General features: G+C 49.2%; 1 protein-coding gene across 4 annotated transcripts in view; it reads left to right on the top strand.

Annotated features, from left to right (window-relative positions):
* The window catches only part of SMG6 (SMG6 nonsense mediated mRNA decay factor), a 158503-nt gene that overhangs the window by 10070 nt on the left and 132169 nt on the right, over nucleotides 1–16264 (top strand). For all 4 annotated transcript variants that reach the window (XM_075013600.1, XM_075013599.1, XM_075013602.1 and 1 more), the window contains exons 5-8: nucleotides 952–1058; nucleotides 2341–2419; nucleotides 5442–5552; nucleotides 6406–6618. In XM_075013600.1, the coding sequence (XP_074869701.1) occupies nucleotides 952–1058; nucleotides 2341–2419; nucleotides 5442–5552; nucleotides 6406–6618 (510 nt within the window). The remainder of the gene's footprint in view (nucleotides 1–951; nucleotides 1059–2340; nucleotides 2420–5441; nucleotides 5553–6405; nucleotides 6619–16264) is intronic.

Raw genomic sequence — 16264 nt, 5'->3', positions numbered from 1 at the left:
TGCAAACTTGCTGAGGTTGCAATCCAGTCCCTCATCCAGGTCATTAATAAAGATGTTGAACAACACCGGCCCCAGAACCGAGCCTTGCAGCACTCCACTTGAAACAGACTGCCATCCAGATATTGAGCCACTGACCACTACCTGTTGGGCTCGACCATCAAGCCAGCTTTCTATCTGAGACATGTTGTCTTTGGTGTCTCTCATGAGAACTCTGAGCCCTCTCTGATGAAATGTTTTTATAGCATCATCAAAAGATGGGGGCTGTTTATACCCATGACACTATGTTCTCAGGAATTTGCCCAGTTATTCTGATAACCCAGAACTAGACAGCTCCCGTGTGTTTACTGGTCTCCTGTTTCTTTGCAAAGGAGAATTTTGCCCTGCCCCAGCACTCAGACCAGGGCTGGGGAGGGAGTAGGTGTTAGGAAGAACCAGAGTCAGTGCCTCGTTTATTGAACATCCTCTTTGTAGCTATGTTGAGGCCAGGCTACTGATGAGAGGGACAGAACAAGCCATTCTTGTAACAGTGCCACATCTGTGTGACCTAGTAGCATGTCAGCCCTTGGCAGTGGCACACAAATGAGGTCAGCTAGTAAGTGATGTTCTCAGCTCAGCCCCATTTCCCAGTGGCTAGGCATCCATGTCACAGCTAGCCCTGCTAGGCAGTCTCAGCAGAGTGCCCAACTCCTGAATGAGCCAGGCAGCTGGCATTGCCTTTAATCTTCCAGGGCAAGGGTGGGGCAGTTGGGGTGGGGAGCTAGGGGTTTCACTGGACATGGTGAGCATGTACCATGAGAAAATGAGTCTTTCTTGCTGCACCTTTCACCAGAATCCCAACTAAGCAGCAACCCTGTCTCCCTGGTGGTGCATGGAGTCCTTGTGCGCTGCACACCTACAGATGAGCTATGGTGGCCATCTCTCCCCAGCATGTATTGAATGTTTCTTTTCAAGGTGAAGTACGCACTCATCAGTGCCCAGAGGTGTATGATTTGCCAAGGGGACATTTGCCGGTACCGGGAGCAAGCGAATGACACAGCAAACTATGGAAAAGCACGCAGGTACCATGCCCTTCTCTCTCTCTCTCTCTCTCTCTCTCTCTCTCTCTCTCTCTGTCTGTCCCTTTCCCCCCACCCCCCAGGCCCTTCCAGCCCTAAACAGACCTCTTAACATGCCTAGCTACAAGGGCATCGCTTCCTACACCCAGTATGTCTGTGGCCAGTGCAGACCTTCCATGCTCCCCACTGATTACTGTCCAACATGACTGAAGAATGCAGGGGATGTTGGACAGACTAATCTGCCCCTCTAAGAAGCAGATGGGTTTTGAGCCCAGTTTGGAGGCGCTAACTTGCCGCTATGCTGCACTCATCTCTGAAGCAATGGCAGTGCACACTGAGAGCGTGGGTGATTGGTGCTGTGCTGAGCTCCAGCTGACTGCCTCTCACCAGTGGAGGGTCTCACGTGTGTTCTGGATGCCCCACAACTTGGTGTCACCTGTTGATTCTTGTTACTCTGTTTTTGCCTGTGAGGCATGCTCTATCCTGCTCAGGGCCGCAAGCAAGGCAGAGCCTACCATGCATTGCAGATATGATGGCCATGATAATGAGGAACAAAGGGAACATCATAGTAGGGCTTGTCTGTAAGGGGCAATGTTTAGAGCAAGGGTGCTAGCTTAGCTACAGTGGCTTTCTGGCTTGTTTGGAAATTGACTGCCTGGTGCTCTTGCGTAGCAAGAGGCCCATCTCTGTCTGACCAGCCCTCTGCCCACGACAGAAGCATGTGAGACAGACTTGTGTGAACTGATAAGCAGATTCACCCACTAGGGCAAGCAAAATAAAGGGCAAGCTACTGGTCAGTGCAGGCTTGTCCCTCCAGGGTGGGTTTATCCTCACAGAGGAACACAACATGAACAGACCAATGCAAAACACGTATCTCAAGCAGCAGAGTTCTTTCCAGCTTCCGCTGGGTGGCCTGTCCTGGCTCCCTCCTAGTCCTCCTGCTGTGTCCCCCTTGGAGAGACTTGCCGCCTCCTCCGACTGAGCAAGGAACCATTCCTCCTCCTAATCTCCAGGAGGCAGTCACATGACACTTTGTGTGCTGTCCCTTTCCATCATATGTCTGGTCTAGAGACTACAATGCTCATTGGGACTTACTGGGGCTGTAACCGATGTGCCGGCTTCTCATGCACTCCCAGGCCTTTACGGCCTGCCCACCTTGGATGGTCCTGTGATAAAGGAGGCCCCAGATGAAAGGAAGAATTCTCTGTGTTTTAATAATGGCCTGGGTCGGCCTCTGCAATGTCTTGTCAGTCACCTTCTGTCTTTCTTTCTCCCCCCAACTCAGTTGGTATCTGAAGGCTCAGCACATAGCCCCCAAAAATGGCCGTCCATACAATCAGTTGGCTCTGCTGGCTATTTACACGGTAAGTGCCTCTCAGTGCATGGGGGACTGGAAGTGGTGTGGCGTCTTGGAAGGGGTGGGGTGTGGTGGCTGTGTGTGGGGGCATGCTTGTCACCACATGATGGGGCTGTGCTAAGAACAAAATGAGGGCATGGTAGGTAAAAAGGATGTAGTCAGATGTGGGCAGCAGGAGCGCTAGTCCTCGGCTGTTCCACAGCTCTTGGGCCTGGGGTGGTTACCGCTCAGTTGCATGCAGTGTTTTGAGAGTTTCTAGTGTGCGTCTGAACTTGGATCCTATAGTTCTAACTAAAGGGACCTTTTCTAATCCCATGCACCACATTTCTGTCCCTTTCAAGGATCTGCTAGAGTTTAGAATATAAACGTGGCTGATTACCCTTCATCTTGTCTGATTCCACCTCTGAAGACACAGTCCCTGTGCTAATGAGCTCACATTCTAAACGTTCCTGTCCTGACTCAGCTGGCAGTGGGTTGGAAAGACACAGGGTGGCATGTTCATAGGGATGTTAGCATGCAGTCTTTTAGGGCTGCAAATTGGGGTAGGTTTTGCCAGTGAGATGGTTCTGCTGTCTGGCTTGTTAATCCTTTTGGAAAGGTGTATTTGACAGTAGACCATGGAAGTGTCAGACCAGAGTGTTTGAGTCAGCCACCCAACATCTGAAATGCATGAGCTCTGAAAGAAGCCATTTTAAAACAGAACAGCTGGAAATTGCTTCCTCTGTCACATGGAGCCTGGGTTCAGAGATGTGTTTCCATGTACACAAAGCCATGGGTCTGGAATTAATGCATCCGAGGGTACTGAGAGAATTGGCAGAGGTCATTGCTGAACTTTTGGGCATTATCTTTGAAGACTCTTGGAGATTGGGGGAGATACCGGATGGCTGGAAAAAGGCAAATGGAGTGCCCATCTTTAAAAAAGGAAAGGAGGACAATCCAGGGAACTATAGACCCGTCAGCCTTACCTCAATCCCTGGGAAAATAATAGAGGGAATCCTCAAGGAATCCATTTTGGAGCACTTGGAAGAGGGGAAAGTGATCAAAAGTAGCCAACATGGATTCACCAGGGGCAAGTCCTGCCTGACCAATCTGATTAGCTTCTATGACGAGGTAACAAGCTCTGTGGCCATGGGGAAGTCAGTGGATGTGATATACTTTGACTTCAGCAAGGCTTTTGATATGGTCTCCCACAACATTCTTGTCCATAAGTTAAGGAAATATGGATTGGATCCTTGGACTATAAGATGGATAGAATGCTGGCTTGATGGTCGAGCCCAACAGGTAGTGGTCAGTGGCTCAATATCTGGATGGCGGTCTGTTTCAAGCGGAGTGCTGCAAGGCTCTGTTCTGGGGCCGGTGTTGTTCAACATCTTTATTAATGACCTGGATGAGGGACTGGATTGCAACCTCAGCAAGTTTGCAGATGACACAAAACTAGAGGGAGAGGTAGATACATTGGAGGGTAGAGAGAGAATCCAGAGGGACCTGGATAAATTGGAGGACTGGGCCAAAAGAAATCTGATGCAGTTCAACAAGGAGAAGCATAGAGTCCTGCAGCTGGGGCAGAAGAATCCCAAGCGTTGTTACGGGCTGGGGACCGACTGGCTCAGCAGCAGCACCATGGAAAGGGACCTAGGGGTTATGGTGGATGAAAGGCTGGATATGAGTAAACAGTGTGCCCTCGTAGCCAAGAAGGCTAACAGCATACTGGGGTGCATTAGGAGGAGCACTTCGAGCAGAGCTAGAGAAGTAGTTATTCCCCTCTATTTGGCACTGGTGAGGTCACATCTGGAATATTGTGTCCAGTTTTGGGCCCCCCCAGTATAAAAAGGATGTGGATGTGCTGGAGCAGGTTCAGCGAAGGGCAACAAAAATGATTAAGGGGCTGGAGCACAAGACCTCAGAGGATAGGCTGAGGGATTTGGGCTTGTTTAGTTTACAGAAGAGAAGACTTAGGGGTGATTTAATAGCAGCCTTCAACTTCCTGAAGGGAGCTCTAAAGAGGAGGGTGAGAAACTGTTCTCAGTGGTATCAGACGGCAGAACAAGGAGTTATGGTCTGAAGTTGAAGAGGGAGAGGTGTAGGTTAGATATTAGGAAAAACTACATCCCCAGGTGCGTGGTGAAGCATTGGAATGTGTTGCCTAGAGAGTGGTGGATTCTCCATCCCTCGAGGTTTTTAAGTCCTGGCTGGACAAGGTGCTGGCTGGGATGACTTAGTAGGGGTTGATCCTGCTTAAAGCAGGGGGCTGGACTAGATGACCTCCTGAGGTTCCATTCAGCCCTATGATTCTGTGACAGCTGCTGCTGACCACCCTGACTCATGGCGCAGAGTGCATGGCCATGGAGTCCTCTGCTGTGCTGTGTGGCTGTTCATTTTCAGGAAAACAAAATCCTAAGTGAGTCTTGACAGGTACAAACGCGTTTGGGGCCTGCCTTAGTAGTGACCTGCACGAACAGCCCATATCCCAGCTGCATGAAAGTGGATGCTGACAGGAATGATCATCCAGTAAGGAGGGCGTTAGCTGGGCACTTGGAGTCTTGGGATCAGGTCTCCGATCTGCCACAGGGTCTCTGTGTGACCTTGGACAGGTCTGTTAGTCTCTCTGAATAGAAAAGGGTTGTGAGGTGCTTACGTGCAATGGTAATGGGGGAAAGCAAATCCCATAAACCGGCAGACATGCAGCTAGAGGAGCAGTGTTAGGTTGGGAAGCTCTGTGGTAACCAACGAAGCAGGCTCATTTCAGTGCCTGGTTCACTGGGTCTGTGGCCTGTGGCCTGCTGATTTATGCCACGGTGCCCAGAGGCGTGGACTTGGCATGGGTGGCTGCAGGTAAGTGTGTCCATCAAGGCCCCAGGTTGTCTGGGACATGCTATGGAAGCAGGACACGGCTGCTCTGTGTTTAGTTGTGAATGAGAGTCTGCCCGTGTGGGTGTGCCAGGAGGTACAGGGTGATGGGTTGCTGGGGAATGGGCTCATACCGCCGGCTCCAGAATGATGTGGGTTGTGCGTCTGGTTTGTTTCCGCAGCGGAGGAAGCTGGATGCGGTGTACTATTACATGCGCAGCCTGGCTGCCAGCAACCCAATCCTCACAGCCAAGGAGAGCCTCATGAGCCTGTTTGAAGAGACAAAACGCAAGGTGAGTCTTGGCACGGGCTGCCTGCTGTGATAGGTGCACTTCTGCCCCCTCCTGCCGTGCCCTGGCGCTGGGCTGGGCTGGGTGACGCTGTAGGTGCTTGCTGATGAGTGCTCAGGTGTTTCACTCTTGCACTGGAGCATAAGGCTATAGTGTGGGGGAAGCGGGGCAGGGAGGGGAATGTGTGTGGCAAACGGCTGTTGACCTGGATTTGGCTCTTTGTATTTCTGAGGAAGGCACTTTTGAGAGTGGAAAGGAGACTCAGCTGGCAAAGTGACTCCTCCTTTCCTGTTCCCTTCCTAAGAGGGGCAAGCGGCTCCAGAGGTCGCTGATAACCTATGGAGCTTTTCATCTCTGGGTCACTAGTTAGGGGCACCTTAGCTAAGCAGAGCCTGAACATTGCTTCAGTCTCTAGTGGGACAGGAATCCCCAATATGACAGTCTCCACCATCCTACTCAGCATGCTGCTTGGGGGCTATCAAATAGGTTGTGTGTTTAGATGGGCCATGGAGACTGAGATCCCCTCCTCTCCTGTCCCTAGAAGTGGACAGTCCAGATCAGAGCTGACACGTTGGCAGCTTGCGGCACTTACTGTGCACTGCTCGTGCTGCATAGGTGCTTTGTGGCTAGACAGTTGTTCAAACTCCAGGGCATTCAGTCGAGCATCTTCCACCAGTGCTGAGGTGACTAACCACTAGTAGCCACGCATTAGCGCTTGCAGCAGGATGCTGTGGTTTGCAAGGTGGGGGATCAGATGGCCCCTGACAGACTCTTTCCTCTGTAAATGAAGCGAGGATTGACTTTTCCTGAGCCACAGTCCCAGAGGTTTCTGAATCGGTCTGTCCTGTCTGCATAGGCTGAACAGCTGGAACTGAAGCATCACCAGGTGCCGGAACTCAGCCCCAGCCGATGGGGGAAGGGCAAGAGGTCTGCATTCCGACAAGTTGGGGATGATGCCACTCGTCTGGAGATCTGGATTCATCCCTCCCACTCCCACTGCTCCCAGGGCCATGAGTCCGGCAGGGATTCGGGGCAGGACAGCCATCTTGGGAACCTGAACCCCAGTGATGTGAGTTCTGTGGAACACTGCCATTGACTTTGGTGTTGTGTTTGGAATGCAGTTGAATGACACTGAATCTGTTTTGCTTTCTTGTTGCTTAAATAGTCTGGTGTTTTGATGTCTCCTGTGTGAGCAGGCTTGAGTCAGGGTAATGGCCTTGTGCTTTGTGTGTTTAAGGCATGTTGTTAGTGCTGAGTCTTTGGTAACACGTGGACATGTTGCTGTTCCTGGAATTGTAAAGATAAATGGAAGAGGAAGCAAAATGATTGCACGGGGGGCTTCAGTTTAGGTGATGGGAAAGGTGGCATTGGTAGCTGAGAATTTCTGGTGATCTTCCAACCTGGGGACTTTTTCAGGAAATGTTCTTTTCCCGTAATATTCTTTTTCCTAGAACCACCTTGTCGGAGTTGTGCTCAGTGAGGGTTAGAGCCAGGCATTTAGCTTCTGTTGTAGGAGTAGCATGTGTGGTGTTTATTCTGCTAGAAGCTAAATTTTTTTCCTTTCCTCCTGCAAGGGAAAGAATAAACTAAAGGCGTCTCTCACAGGTCCCATCTGTATCTCTAGCAAGCCTGAATCTGTGTGAGCTTGATGAGTCAGATATGGTTCATCATAGAATTCTAGGGCTGGAAGGGACCTCAGGAGGTCATCTAGTCCAGCCCCCGGCCTAAAGCAGGATCAACCCCATCTAAGTCATCCCAGACAGGACCTTGTCAAGCCAGGACTTAAAAACCTCTAGGGATGGAGATTCTACCACCTCTCTTGGTAACACATTCCAGTCCTTCACCATCCTCCTGGTGAAATAGTTTTTCCTGTTATCCAATCTACACCTCCCCCTCTATAACTTCAGACCCATTGCTCCTTGTTCTGTCATCTGTCACCACTGAGAACACTCTCCCTCCATCCTCTTTAAGGCCCCCTTTCAGAAGGTTGAAGACTGCTATCAAATTGCCCCTCAGTCTTCTCTTCTGCAAACTAAATAAGCCCAAATCTCTCAGCCTCTCCTCATAGGTCATGTGCGCCAGACCCCTAATCATTTTCATTGCCCTCTGCTGAACCCTCTTCATTGTGTCCACATCCTTTGTGTACTGAAGGGCCCAGAAATGGATGCAATGCTCCGGATGATGCCTCACCAGTGCTGGGTAGAAAGGAATAATAACTTGTCTAGATCTGCTGGGAATGCTTCTCCTTATGCACCCCAATATGCCATTAGCCTTTTTGGCTACAAGGGCACACTACTGACTTATATCCAGCCTCTCATCCACTGTAATCCCCAGGTCTTTTTCTGCTGCACTGTTACTTAGCCAGGCAGTCCCCAGCCTGTAACATTGCTTGGGATTTTTCTGTCCCAAGTGCAGGACTCTGCACTTGTCCTTGCTGAACCTCATCAAATTTCTTTTGGCCCAATACTCCAATTTGTCTAGTTCACTCTGGACCCTATTCCAACCCTCCAGTGTATCTACCTGACCCCCTAGCTTAGTATCATCTGCAAATTTGCTGACAGTGCAATCCAGTCCCTCATCCAGGTCATTAATAAAGATGTTGAACAGTACTGGCCCTAGATCTGATCCTTGGGACACTCCACTTGAGACCGACCGCCAACCAGACACTGAGCCATTGACTACTACCTGTTGGGCCCGTCTGTCAAGCCAGTTTTCTGTCCATTTTATAATCCATGGATCCAATCCATACTTCCTTAACTTACGGGCAAGAATGTTGTTGGAGACTGTATCAAAAGCTTTGCCAAAGTCAAGGTATATCACATCCACTGACTTCCCCATGGCCACAGAGCTAGTTACCTCGTCATAGAAGCTAATCAAATTGGTGAGGCACGACGTACCCTTGGTGAATCCATATTGACTACTAGCGATCACTTTCCCCTCTTCCAAGTGCTCCAAAATGGATTCCTTGAGGATCTCCTCCATGATTTTTCCGGGCACTGAGGTGAGGCTGACTGGTCTATAGTTCCCTGGATTGTCCTTGCTTCCTTTTTTAAAGATGGGCACTATGTTTGCCTTTTTCCAGTCATTTGGGATCTCTCCCAGTCTCCACGAGTTTTCAAAGATAATGGCCAAAGGCTCGGCAATGACATCTGCCAATTCTCTCAGTACCCTCGGATGCATTAAATCCAGACCCATGGATTTGTGTGTGTCTAGCTTTTCTAAATAGCTCTTAACCTGTTCTTTCCCCACCGAGGGCTGCCCACCTTCTTCCGATACTGCATTGCCTAGTGCTGTAGTCGGGGAGCTGACCTTGTCTGTGAACACTGAGGTATAAAAAGCATTGAATGTATAAGCTGAACACCCCATTTTTTAGGACAGTTGTGTGGAGCTTTACTTTTCTTGAGGAATGCTAAGCTTTTTTGAGTATCTTGCATGCAGGAGACATTGTATAAGAGTTCTGAGCAACCTCTCTGGAGATGGCTGCTGGGGACGTACCTAGCCAGAGGTGAGAGATTAGCTTTTCATACAGAGCGGGGCCAAGAGCTCTCCACAAAGATCCTTTTGTTGTTAGAACTGGTTTGCTGTCTACTGCTGCATACTGAAGCCTCCTTCTCTTTATGGCATTGTTACCCCCCTTCTGAAATACAGCTCGCTGTTACTGTCAGCACAGGGAGGCGGGGGGGTCTGTTTATTTTATTAGACTTGGATTGAGGCATGTGCTTGAAACACAAGGCCTGGGAACAACAAGAAGTCTTGTGGCACCTTATAGACTAACAGATATTTTGGAGCATAAGCTTTTGTGGGCAAAGACCCACTTCGTCAGATGCATGAGTGGGGGAGGGTTTCAGAGGGGTATTTAAAGAGTGGGGTCCCAGTAAAAGGGAGGACCACAGCTGACAAGGTCTATTCAGCAAGGTGCAAATGGCCCATTATCAGTAGTATGCATCAAAAGAGGAAAAAACAAGTCAGATCAGACAGTGGGATGTGGCCCATTTTAAGTCTCTAATGGGGAGGTAGTAACACCCAGGGCAGAGAAGCTGCTTTTGTAAGGGGCCAGCCACGCCCAGTCTCTGTTTAATCCTTGGTTGATGGAGTCAAATTTGCAAATAAATTGCAGCTTAGAGATTTCTCTCTCCATTTGATTTTTGAAATTTTTTTTGTTTCAGGACTGTCCCTTTAAATCTGCCACTGAGTGTCCAGGGGGATTGAAGTGCTCTCCCACAGGCTTCTGTACGGTACCGTTCCTGATAGCTGATTTATGTCCATTTTTTCTGTTACGGAGAGACTGTCCAGTTTGGCCAATGTAAATTGCAGTGGGGCATTGATGACGCAGGATGGCATATGTTATTTTAGTAGATGTGCAGGTAAAGGAGCCCCTGATGGTATGGTTGATGTTAGGTCCTGTGATGATGTCACTGGTGTAGATATGTGAGCAGAGTTGGCAGAGAGGTTTGTTGCAGGGATTGGTTCTAGGTTTATAGTTACTGTGTTGTGCTCTATAGTTGCTGCTGAGGATTTGTTTAAGGTTGGCAGGCTGTCTGTAGGTGAGGACAGGTCTGCCTCCCAAGGTCTGTGAGAGTGAAGGATCATTGTCCAGGATGGGTTGCAGATCACTGATGATGCCTTGGAGAGGCCTTAGGTGGGGTTGTATGTGATGTCTGGTGGTGTTCTCTTGTTTTCCTTGAGAGGCCAGTGTTGTAGCAGGTGGCTTCTGGGTACCGTCTGGCTCTGTCAATCTGTTTCCTCACTTCCGTAGGTTGGTATTGTAGTTTGAGGAAAGCTTGTCTTGTAGATGTTTGTCTCTGGCTGATGGATCAGAGCAAATGTGGTTGTACCTTAGTGCCTGGCTGTATACAATGGATTGTGTACTATGCCCTGGATGGAAGCTGGAGGCGTGTAGATAAGCATAGCGGTCTGTGGGTTTTTGGTTTAGGGTGGTATTTATGTGACCATCGCTTATCATAGAATCATAGAACAATAGAGCTAGATGAGACCTGAAAAAGCCATCAAGTCCAGTCCCCTGCCGTAGGCAGGGCCAAAGCCATCAGATCAGCCCAGCCAGGGCTTTGTCGAGGTGAGACTTAAACACCTCCAAGGATGGAGCCTCCACTACTTCCCTGGGTAGACCATTCCAATGCTTCACCACCCTCCGAGTGAAAAAGTTTTTCCTAATGTTCAGCCTGGACCTTCCCAACTGCAACTTGAGACCATTGTTCCACGTTCTGCCATCTGTGACCACTGTGAACAGCCTCTCTCCAGCCTCTTTGCATCCTCCCTTCAGTAAGCTGAAGGCTGTTATCAAGTCCCCCCTCAGTCTTCTCTTCTGCAGACTAAACAGTCTCAATTCCCTCAACCTTTCTTCCTAGGTCATTTCCTCCAGCCCCCTAATTATTTTGGTCGCCCTCTGCTGGACCCTCTCCGGTGTATCCATATCCTATAATTGGGGGTCCAGAACTGGACACAGTACTCCAGATGCGGCCTCACCAAAGCTGAATAAAGAGGAATAACCACTTCTCTGGATCTACTGGCAACGCTCCTCTTGATGCAACCTAATATGCCATTAGCCTTCTTGGCTACAATGGCACACGGCTGACTCATGTCCAGCTTCTCGTCCACTACAACTCCCAGGTCCTTTTCTGCAGAACTACTACTGAGCCAGTCGGACCCCAGCCTGTAACAATGCTTGGGATTCTTCCGGCCCAAGTGCAGGACTCTGCACTTGTCCTCATTGAACCTCATCAGATTTCTTACAGCCCAGTCTTCTAATTGGTCTAAGTCAGTCTGGACCCTATTCCTACTCTCCAGCATATCTATCTCTCCCCCTAGCTTAGTGTCATCCACAAACTTGCTGAGGGTGCAATCCAACCACTCATCCAGGTCATTGATAAATATGTTGAACAGAACAGGACCCAGGACCGAACCTTGGGGCACTCCACTAGAAACTGACCGCCATCCCGACACTGACCCGTTGATCACTACCCACTGGGCCCGACCTTCTAGCCAGGTTTCTATCCATCTTACCGTCCATTTAGCCAATCCACATTCCTTTAACTTGTTGAAAAGAATATTGTGGGAGACCGTATCAAAAGCTTTGCTAAAGTCAAGATAAGTCACATCCATTGATTTTCCCCTATCCACAGAGCCAGTTATCTCATTGTAGAAACTAATCAGGTTGGTCAGGCATGACTTGCCCTTCATGAATCCATGCTGACTATTCCTGATCACTCTCCCCTCCTTCAAGTGCCTCAAAATGACTTCCTTGGGGAGCTCCTCCATGATTTTTCCAGGGACTGATGTAAGACTGACCGGCCTATAGTTCACTGGATCATCATCCTTCCCTTTTTTAAAGATGGGCACTACATTTGCCTTTTTCCAGTCATCCGGGATCTCTCCTGATCCCCATGACTTTTCAAAGATAACGGCCAAGGGCTTGTTAACAACATACGTCAACTCCCTCAGAACCCTCGGATGAATTAGGTCCGGGCCCATGGATTTATGTACATTTAGCTTTTTTAGATAGCTCCTAACCTGTTATTTCTCCACCAAAGGCTGTCCACCTTCATCCCATAATGCATCACTTATCTCATGAGTCTGAGAGCTGTCCTCATCTGTGAAGACAGAGGCAAAGAAAGCATTAAGTACTTCAGCTTTCCTTACCTCATCTGTCACTGGGTTACCTCCGTCATCCAGTAGGGGCCCCACACCCTCTCTGATCACCTTCTTCTTGCTAACATGCCTGGAGAAACTTTTCTTGTTATCCTTCACTTTCCTTGCGAGTTGCAATTCCAGTTGTGCTTTCGCCTTCCTGATAACTGCCCTACATTCTTGAGCTATACGTTTATACCCCTCCCTAGACATCGGTCCAAGTTTGCACTTTTCGTAAGCTCCCTTTTTGTGCCTCAGTTTTCCAAGGATTTCCCCATTAAGCCAGTCTGGTCTCCTACCATATTTACTTCTCTTGCTGCGCATTGGGACAGTTTCTTTCTGCGCCTCCAATAGGGCTTCCTGAAAATACTGCCAGTTTTCGTGGACTCCTCTTCCCCTCATGGTAGCATCCCAGGGGATTCTGCTCATCAGGTTCCTGAAGGAGTCAAAGTCTGCTTTTCTGAAGTCCAAGGTGTGTAATTTGCTGCTCTCTTTCCTTCCTTTGGTCAGGATCCTGACGTCTACCATCTCATGATCACTGCTTCCCAGGCTGTCACCCACCTCTACCTTCCCTATTAGTTCCTCCCTGTTTGTAAGGAGCAGGTTGAGCCGCGCATGACCTCTGGTCGGGTCCTTCAGCACTTGTACCAAGAAATGATCCCCAACATTCTTCAGAAACTTCCTGGACTGCTTGTGTACCGCTGTATTGGTCTCCCAACAGATGTCAGGGTAATTGAAGTCCCCCACGATAACGAGAGCCCGCGAACCGGAAACTTCTCTCAGTTGTCCAGAAAAAGCCTCATCTACCTCATCATCCTGATTTGGCGGCTGGTAGCAGACACCAACCACCACATCTCCAGTGCTGCCTACGCTACTAAGCTTGACCCATAGATTCTCAACAGGCTTTTCTCCCCCTATGTACAGGAGTTCCAAACAGTCAAAGTGCTCTCTTACATGCAGTGCAACTCCTCCTCCTCTTCTCTCTTGCCTGTTCTTCCTGAACAGTTTATACCCTTTCATGACAGCGCTCCAGTCATGCGAGTCATCCCACCAAGTAATCAAGTCATAGTTGTTGGACTGAGCCAGGGCTTCTAATTCCTCCTGCTTGTTACCCGGGTTTCTGGCATTGGTGTACAAACACCTTAGATAACCCGTCGATCTTCCTGCCCTCTCTACTTGAACCAGAGGTCCACTTTTGTTGTACATTCCTCTTTGCATTTCTTCCCGGCCTCCAAGTTCCTTCCTTCCTTCAGGGTTTTGGTCACCATCCCCCAGCGAACCAAGTTTAAAGTTCTCCTCGCTAAGTTTGCAAGCCTACTTGTGAAAATGCTTCTTCCTCTCTTGGTTAGGTGGACCCCATCTCTTCCCAATAATCCTTGTGCCTGGAACAGTGTCCCACGATCGAAGAATCCAAAGCCCTCTCTCCAACACCACCTGCATAACCATGCATTTACCTCCTCAGTTCGATGGTCCCTACCAAGCCCTTTCCCTTCAACAGGAAGGATGGACGAAAACACCACTTGCACTCCAAATTCTTTGACCCTTCTTCCCAGCGCCACATAATCCGTAGTAACCCGCTCAAGGTCATTCTTGGCCGTATCAATAGTTCCCACATGCAGAAGTAGGAAGGGGTAGTATTCCGAAGGCTCGAGCGGTTTTTGTAAGGCTCTCAGTCACATCCTGAATTTGAGCTCCCAGTAAGCAGCACACCTCATGAGATTCTGGTTGGCAGATGGATGGTTCAGTCCCTCTTAGGAGCGAGTCCCCAACCACCACCACCCGTCTTTTTCTTATGGGGGTGGTGGTCATTGAACCCCCACCCCTAGGACTACACAGCCCATGTCTTTCAGTAGAAGCAGTTCCCTTCTGATATTTTTCCCTTTGAGGCTCCTTCCAAAGCATTCACCACTGCAGAACCAGTGGAGAGAGCCTGAAAGCGATTACTTATCTCTGTATTGACGGGGGACTTGTGTACCGGCCTTCTTTTTCTTCTAGAAGTTATATGCTGCCAGTTCTCTGCTTCATCCCTTACCATCCTCCCCGGTTCTTCTGCCTGCCGGGCCTGCAAGATTAAACGCTCCCTTCTGCCAAGGAAATCTTCATCCTCCCTGATTGAGTGTAGGGTTAACACTTGAGCCTCCAGTCCTCTATTTTTTTCTTCTAAAATGGAGACCAGCTTGCACTTAGTGCAGATGAAATCCCCTCTTTCCTTGGGGAGCAAGACAAACATGGCGCATCCCGAGCAGGTAACAACAGTAGACCTGTCACTATCCATGCCTGCCATCCTACAACAGGGATTTAAAAGAAAGGCAAGGGTCCCTGGCCCCTTCCAAACTCCCTCTGTGAACTCCCTGTTTACAGTCCCCTGTTCGCTTGGACACTGCTTTATAAAGCCCTGAACTGCCTCAAAGTCCTTCCCCTTACTGAGGCTTAGCCAATCAGCAGAGGCTTCTAGATATCAAGCTTATTTAGAAGCCAGCAGTTTCCAGCTGCTGCTGCCAGTCCCAGTCCACCCTCAGCGGGGGCACATGATGGCATATATTATATCAGTAGATGTGCAGGTAAAGGAGACCTGATGGTATAGTTGATGTTACGTCCTGTGATGATGTCACTGGTATTGACATGTGAGCAGTTGGCAGTGAGGGCTGTTGCAGGGTCTGGTTCCAGGCCGAGAGTCACTGGTTTGTGATTTGTAGTGGCTGGTGAGGATTTGTTTAAGGTTGGCAGGCTGTCGAAAGGCTGTCTATGTATGCCATCAAGTGCCAGCAATGCCCCACTGCAATTTACATTGGCCAAACTGGACAGTCTCTCCGTAACAGAAAAAATGGACATAAATCAGCTATCAGGAACGGTACCGTACAGAAGCCTGTGGGAGAGCACTTCAGTCCCCCTGGACACTCAGTGGCAGATTTAAAGGGACAGTCCTGAAACAAAAAAATTTCAAAAATCAAATGGAGAGAGAAATCTCTAAGCTGCAGAGATTTATTTATTTGCAAATTTGACTCCATCAACCAAGGATTAAACAGAGACTGGGCATGGCTGGCCCCTTACAAAAGCAGCTTCTCTGCCCTGGGTGTTACTACCTCCCCATTAGACTCTTAAAATGGGCCACATCCCACTGTCTGATCTGACTTGTTTTTTCCTCTTTTGATGCATACTACTGATGATGGGCCATTTGCACCTTGCTGAATAGACCTTGTCAGCTGTGGTCCTCCCTTTTACTGGGACCCCACTCTTTAAATACCCCTCTGAAACCCTCCCCCACTCATGCATCTGACGAAGCGGGTCTTTGCCCACAAAAGCTTATGCTCCAAAATATCTGTTAGTCTATAAGGTGCCACAAGACTTCTTGTTGCTCTCGAAGGACTGGGAATGGCTTTTCTTATCCCACTGCGTAAAGGAAGGCTGGTGTTCTCTCTTTCTGCCAGAGATACAGAAATGAGAGTGAGGAGAACATCTTACACCAGGAGCAGTGCATGAACCTCTTCTCTTTGTGGCGCCATTCTTTTCTCCATCCTCTCATGCACCATCTCCTCCTCCTCGGCCATGTCTGCCCGATGCTGCTGCTCTTTCTGCTAACGTAGTGATTAAAAGGGGGCTGAGGAGTGCTCTCTCTTGCCACTGGGTGGTGCTCTTTCTCCTCCTAATGAGGTTGTGTCAAGCCCAGAGCGTGAGTGAGGCAGTGTTGACCTAAGAGAACCTCAGCCTTCAGTCACGTGAAGCAGGAGCACAAGTTCACTGGAGGGGCAGGGAGGCAGCTCTTGTCCTAGGGGAACATGTACCAGGACGTTGGATGCTCTTTTAACGATGAATTAAAACTGGTTTTTGCATTCTTTGTTGCCTTCCCCACCAGCATTAGCACAAGGCAGGGGAGGAGCTCAGCAGTGCTGTGTTGTCTGGGCTGACTCTGGTGTGCTGGGGTCTCTGCACACAGGAGGTACCTATGTCATCACGTGCTCCCCATCTGGGGGGAGTGGTATTTCATTTCGGGACAAGAACGGGTTCGGGAGAAGGTCAAGTCCTGCCCGCCAGGACTCAGGATAATACTGTCAAAGAGCAGTTCTGTTCTT

This window comes from Carettochelys insculpta, chromosome 19, assembly GCF_033958435.1.
Source record: "Carettochelys insculpta isolate YL-2023 chromosome 19, ASM3395843v1, whole genome shotgun sequence".
NCBI lineage: Eukaryota > Metazoa > Chordata > Testudines > Carettochelyidae > Carettochelys > Carettochelys insculpta.
This window is presented reverse-complemented; position numbering and strand designations above follow the sequence as displayed.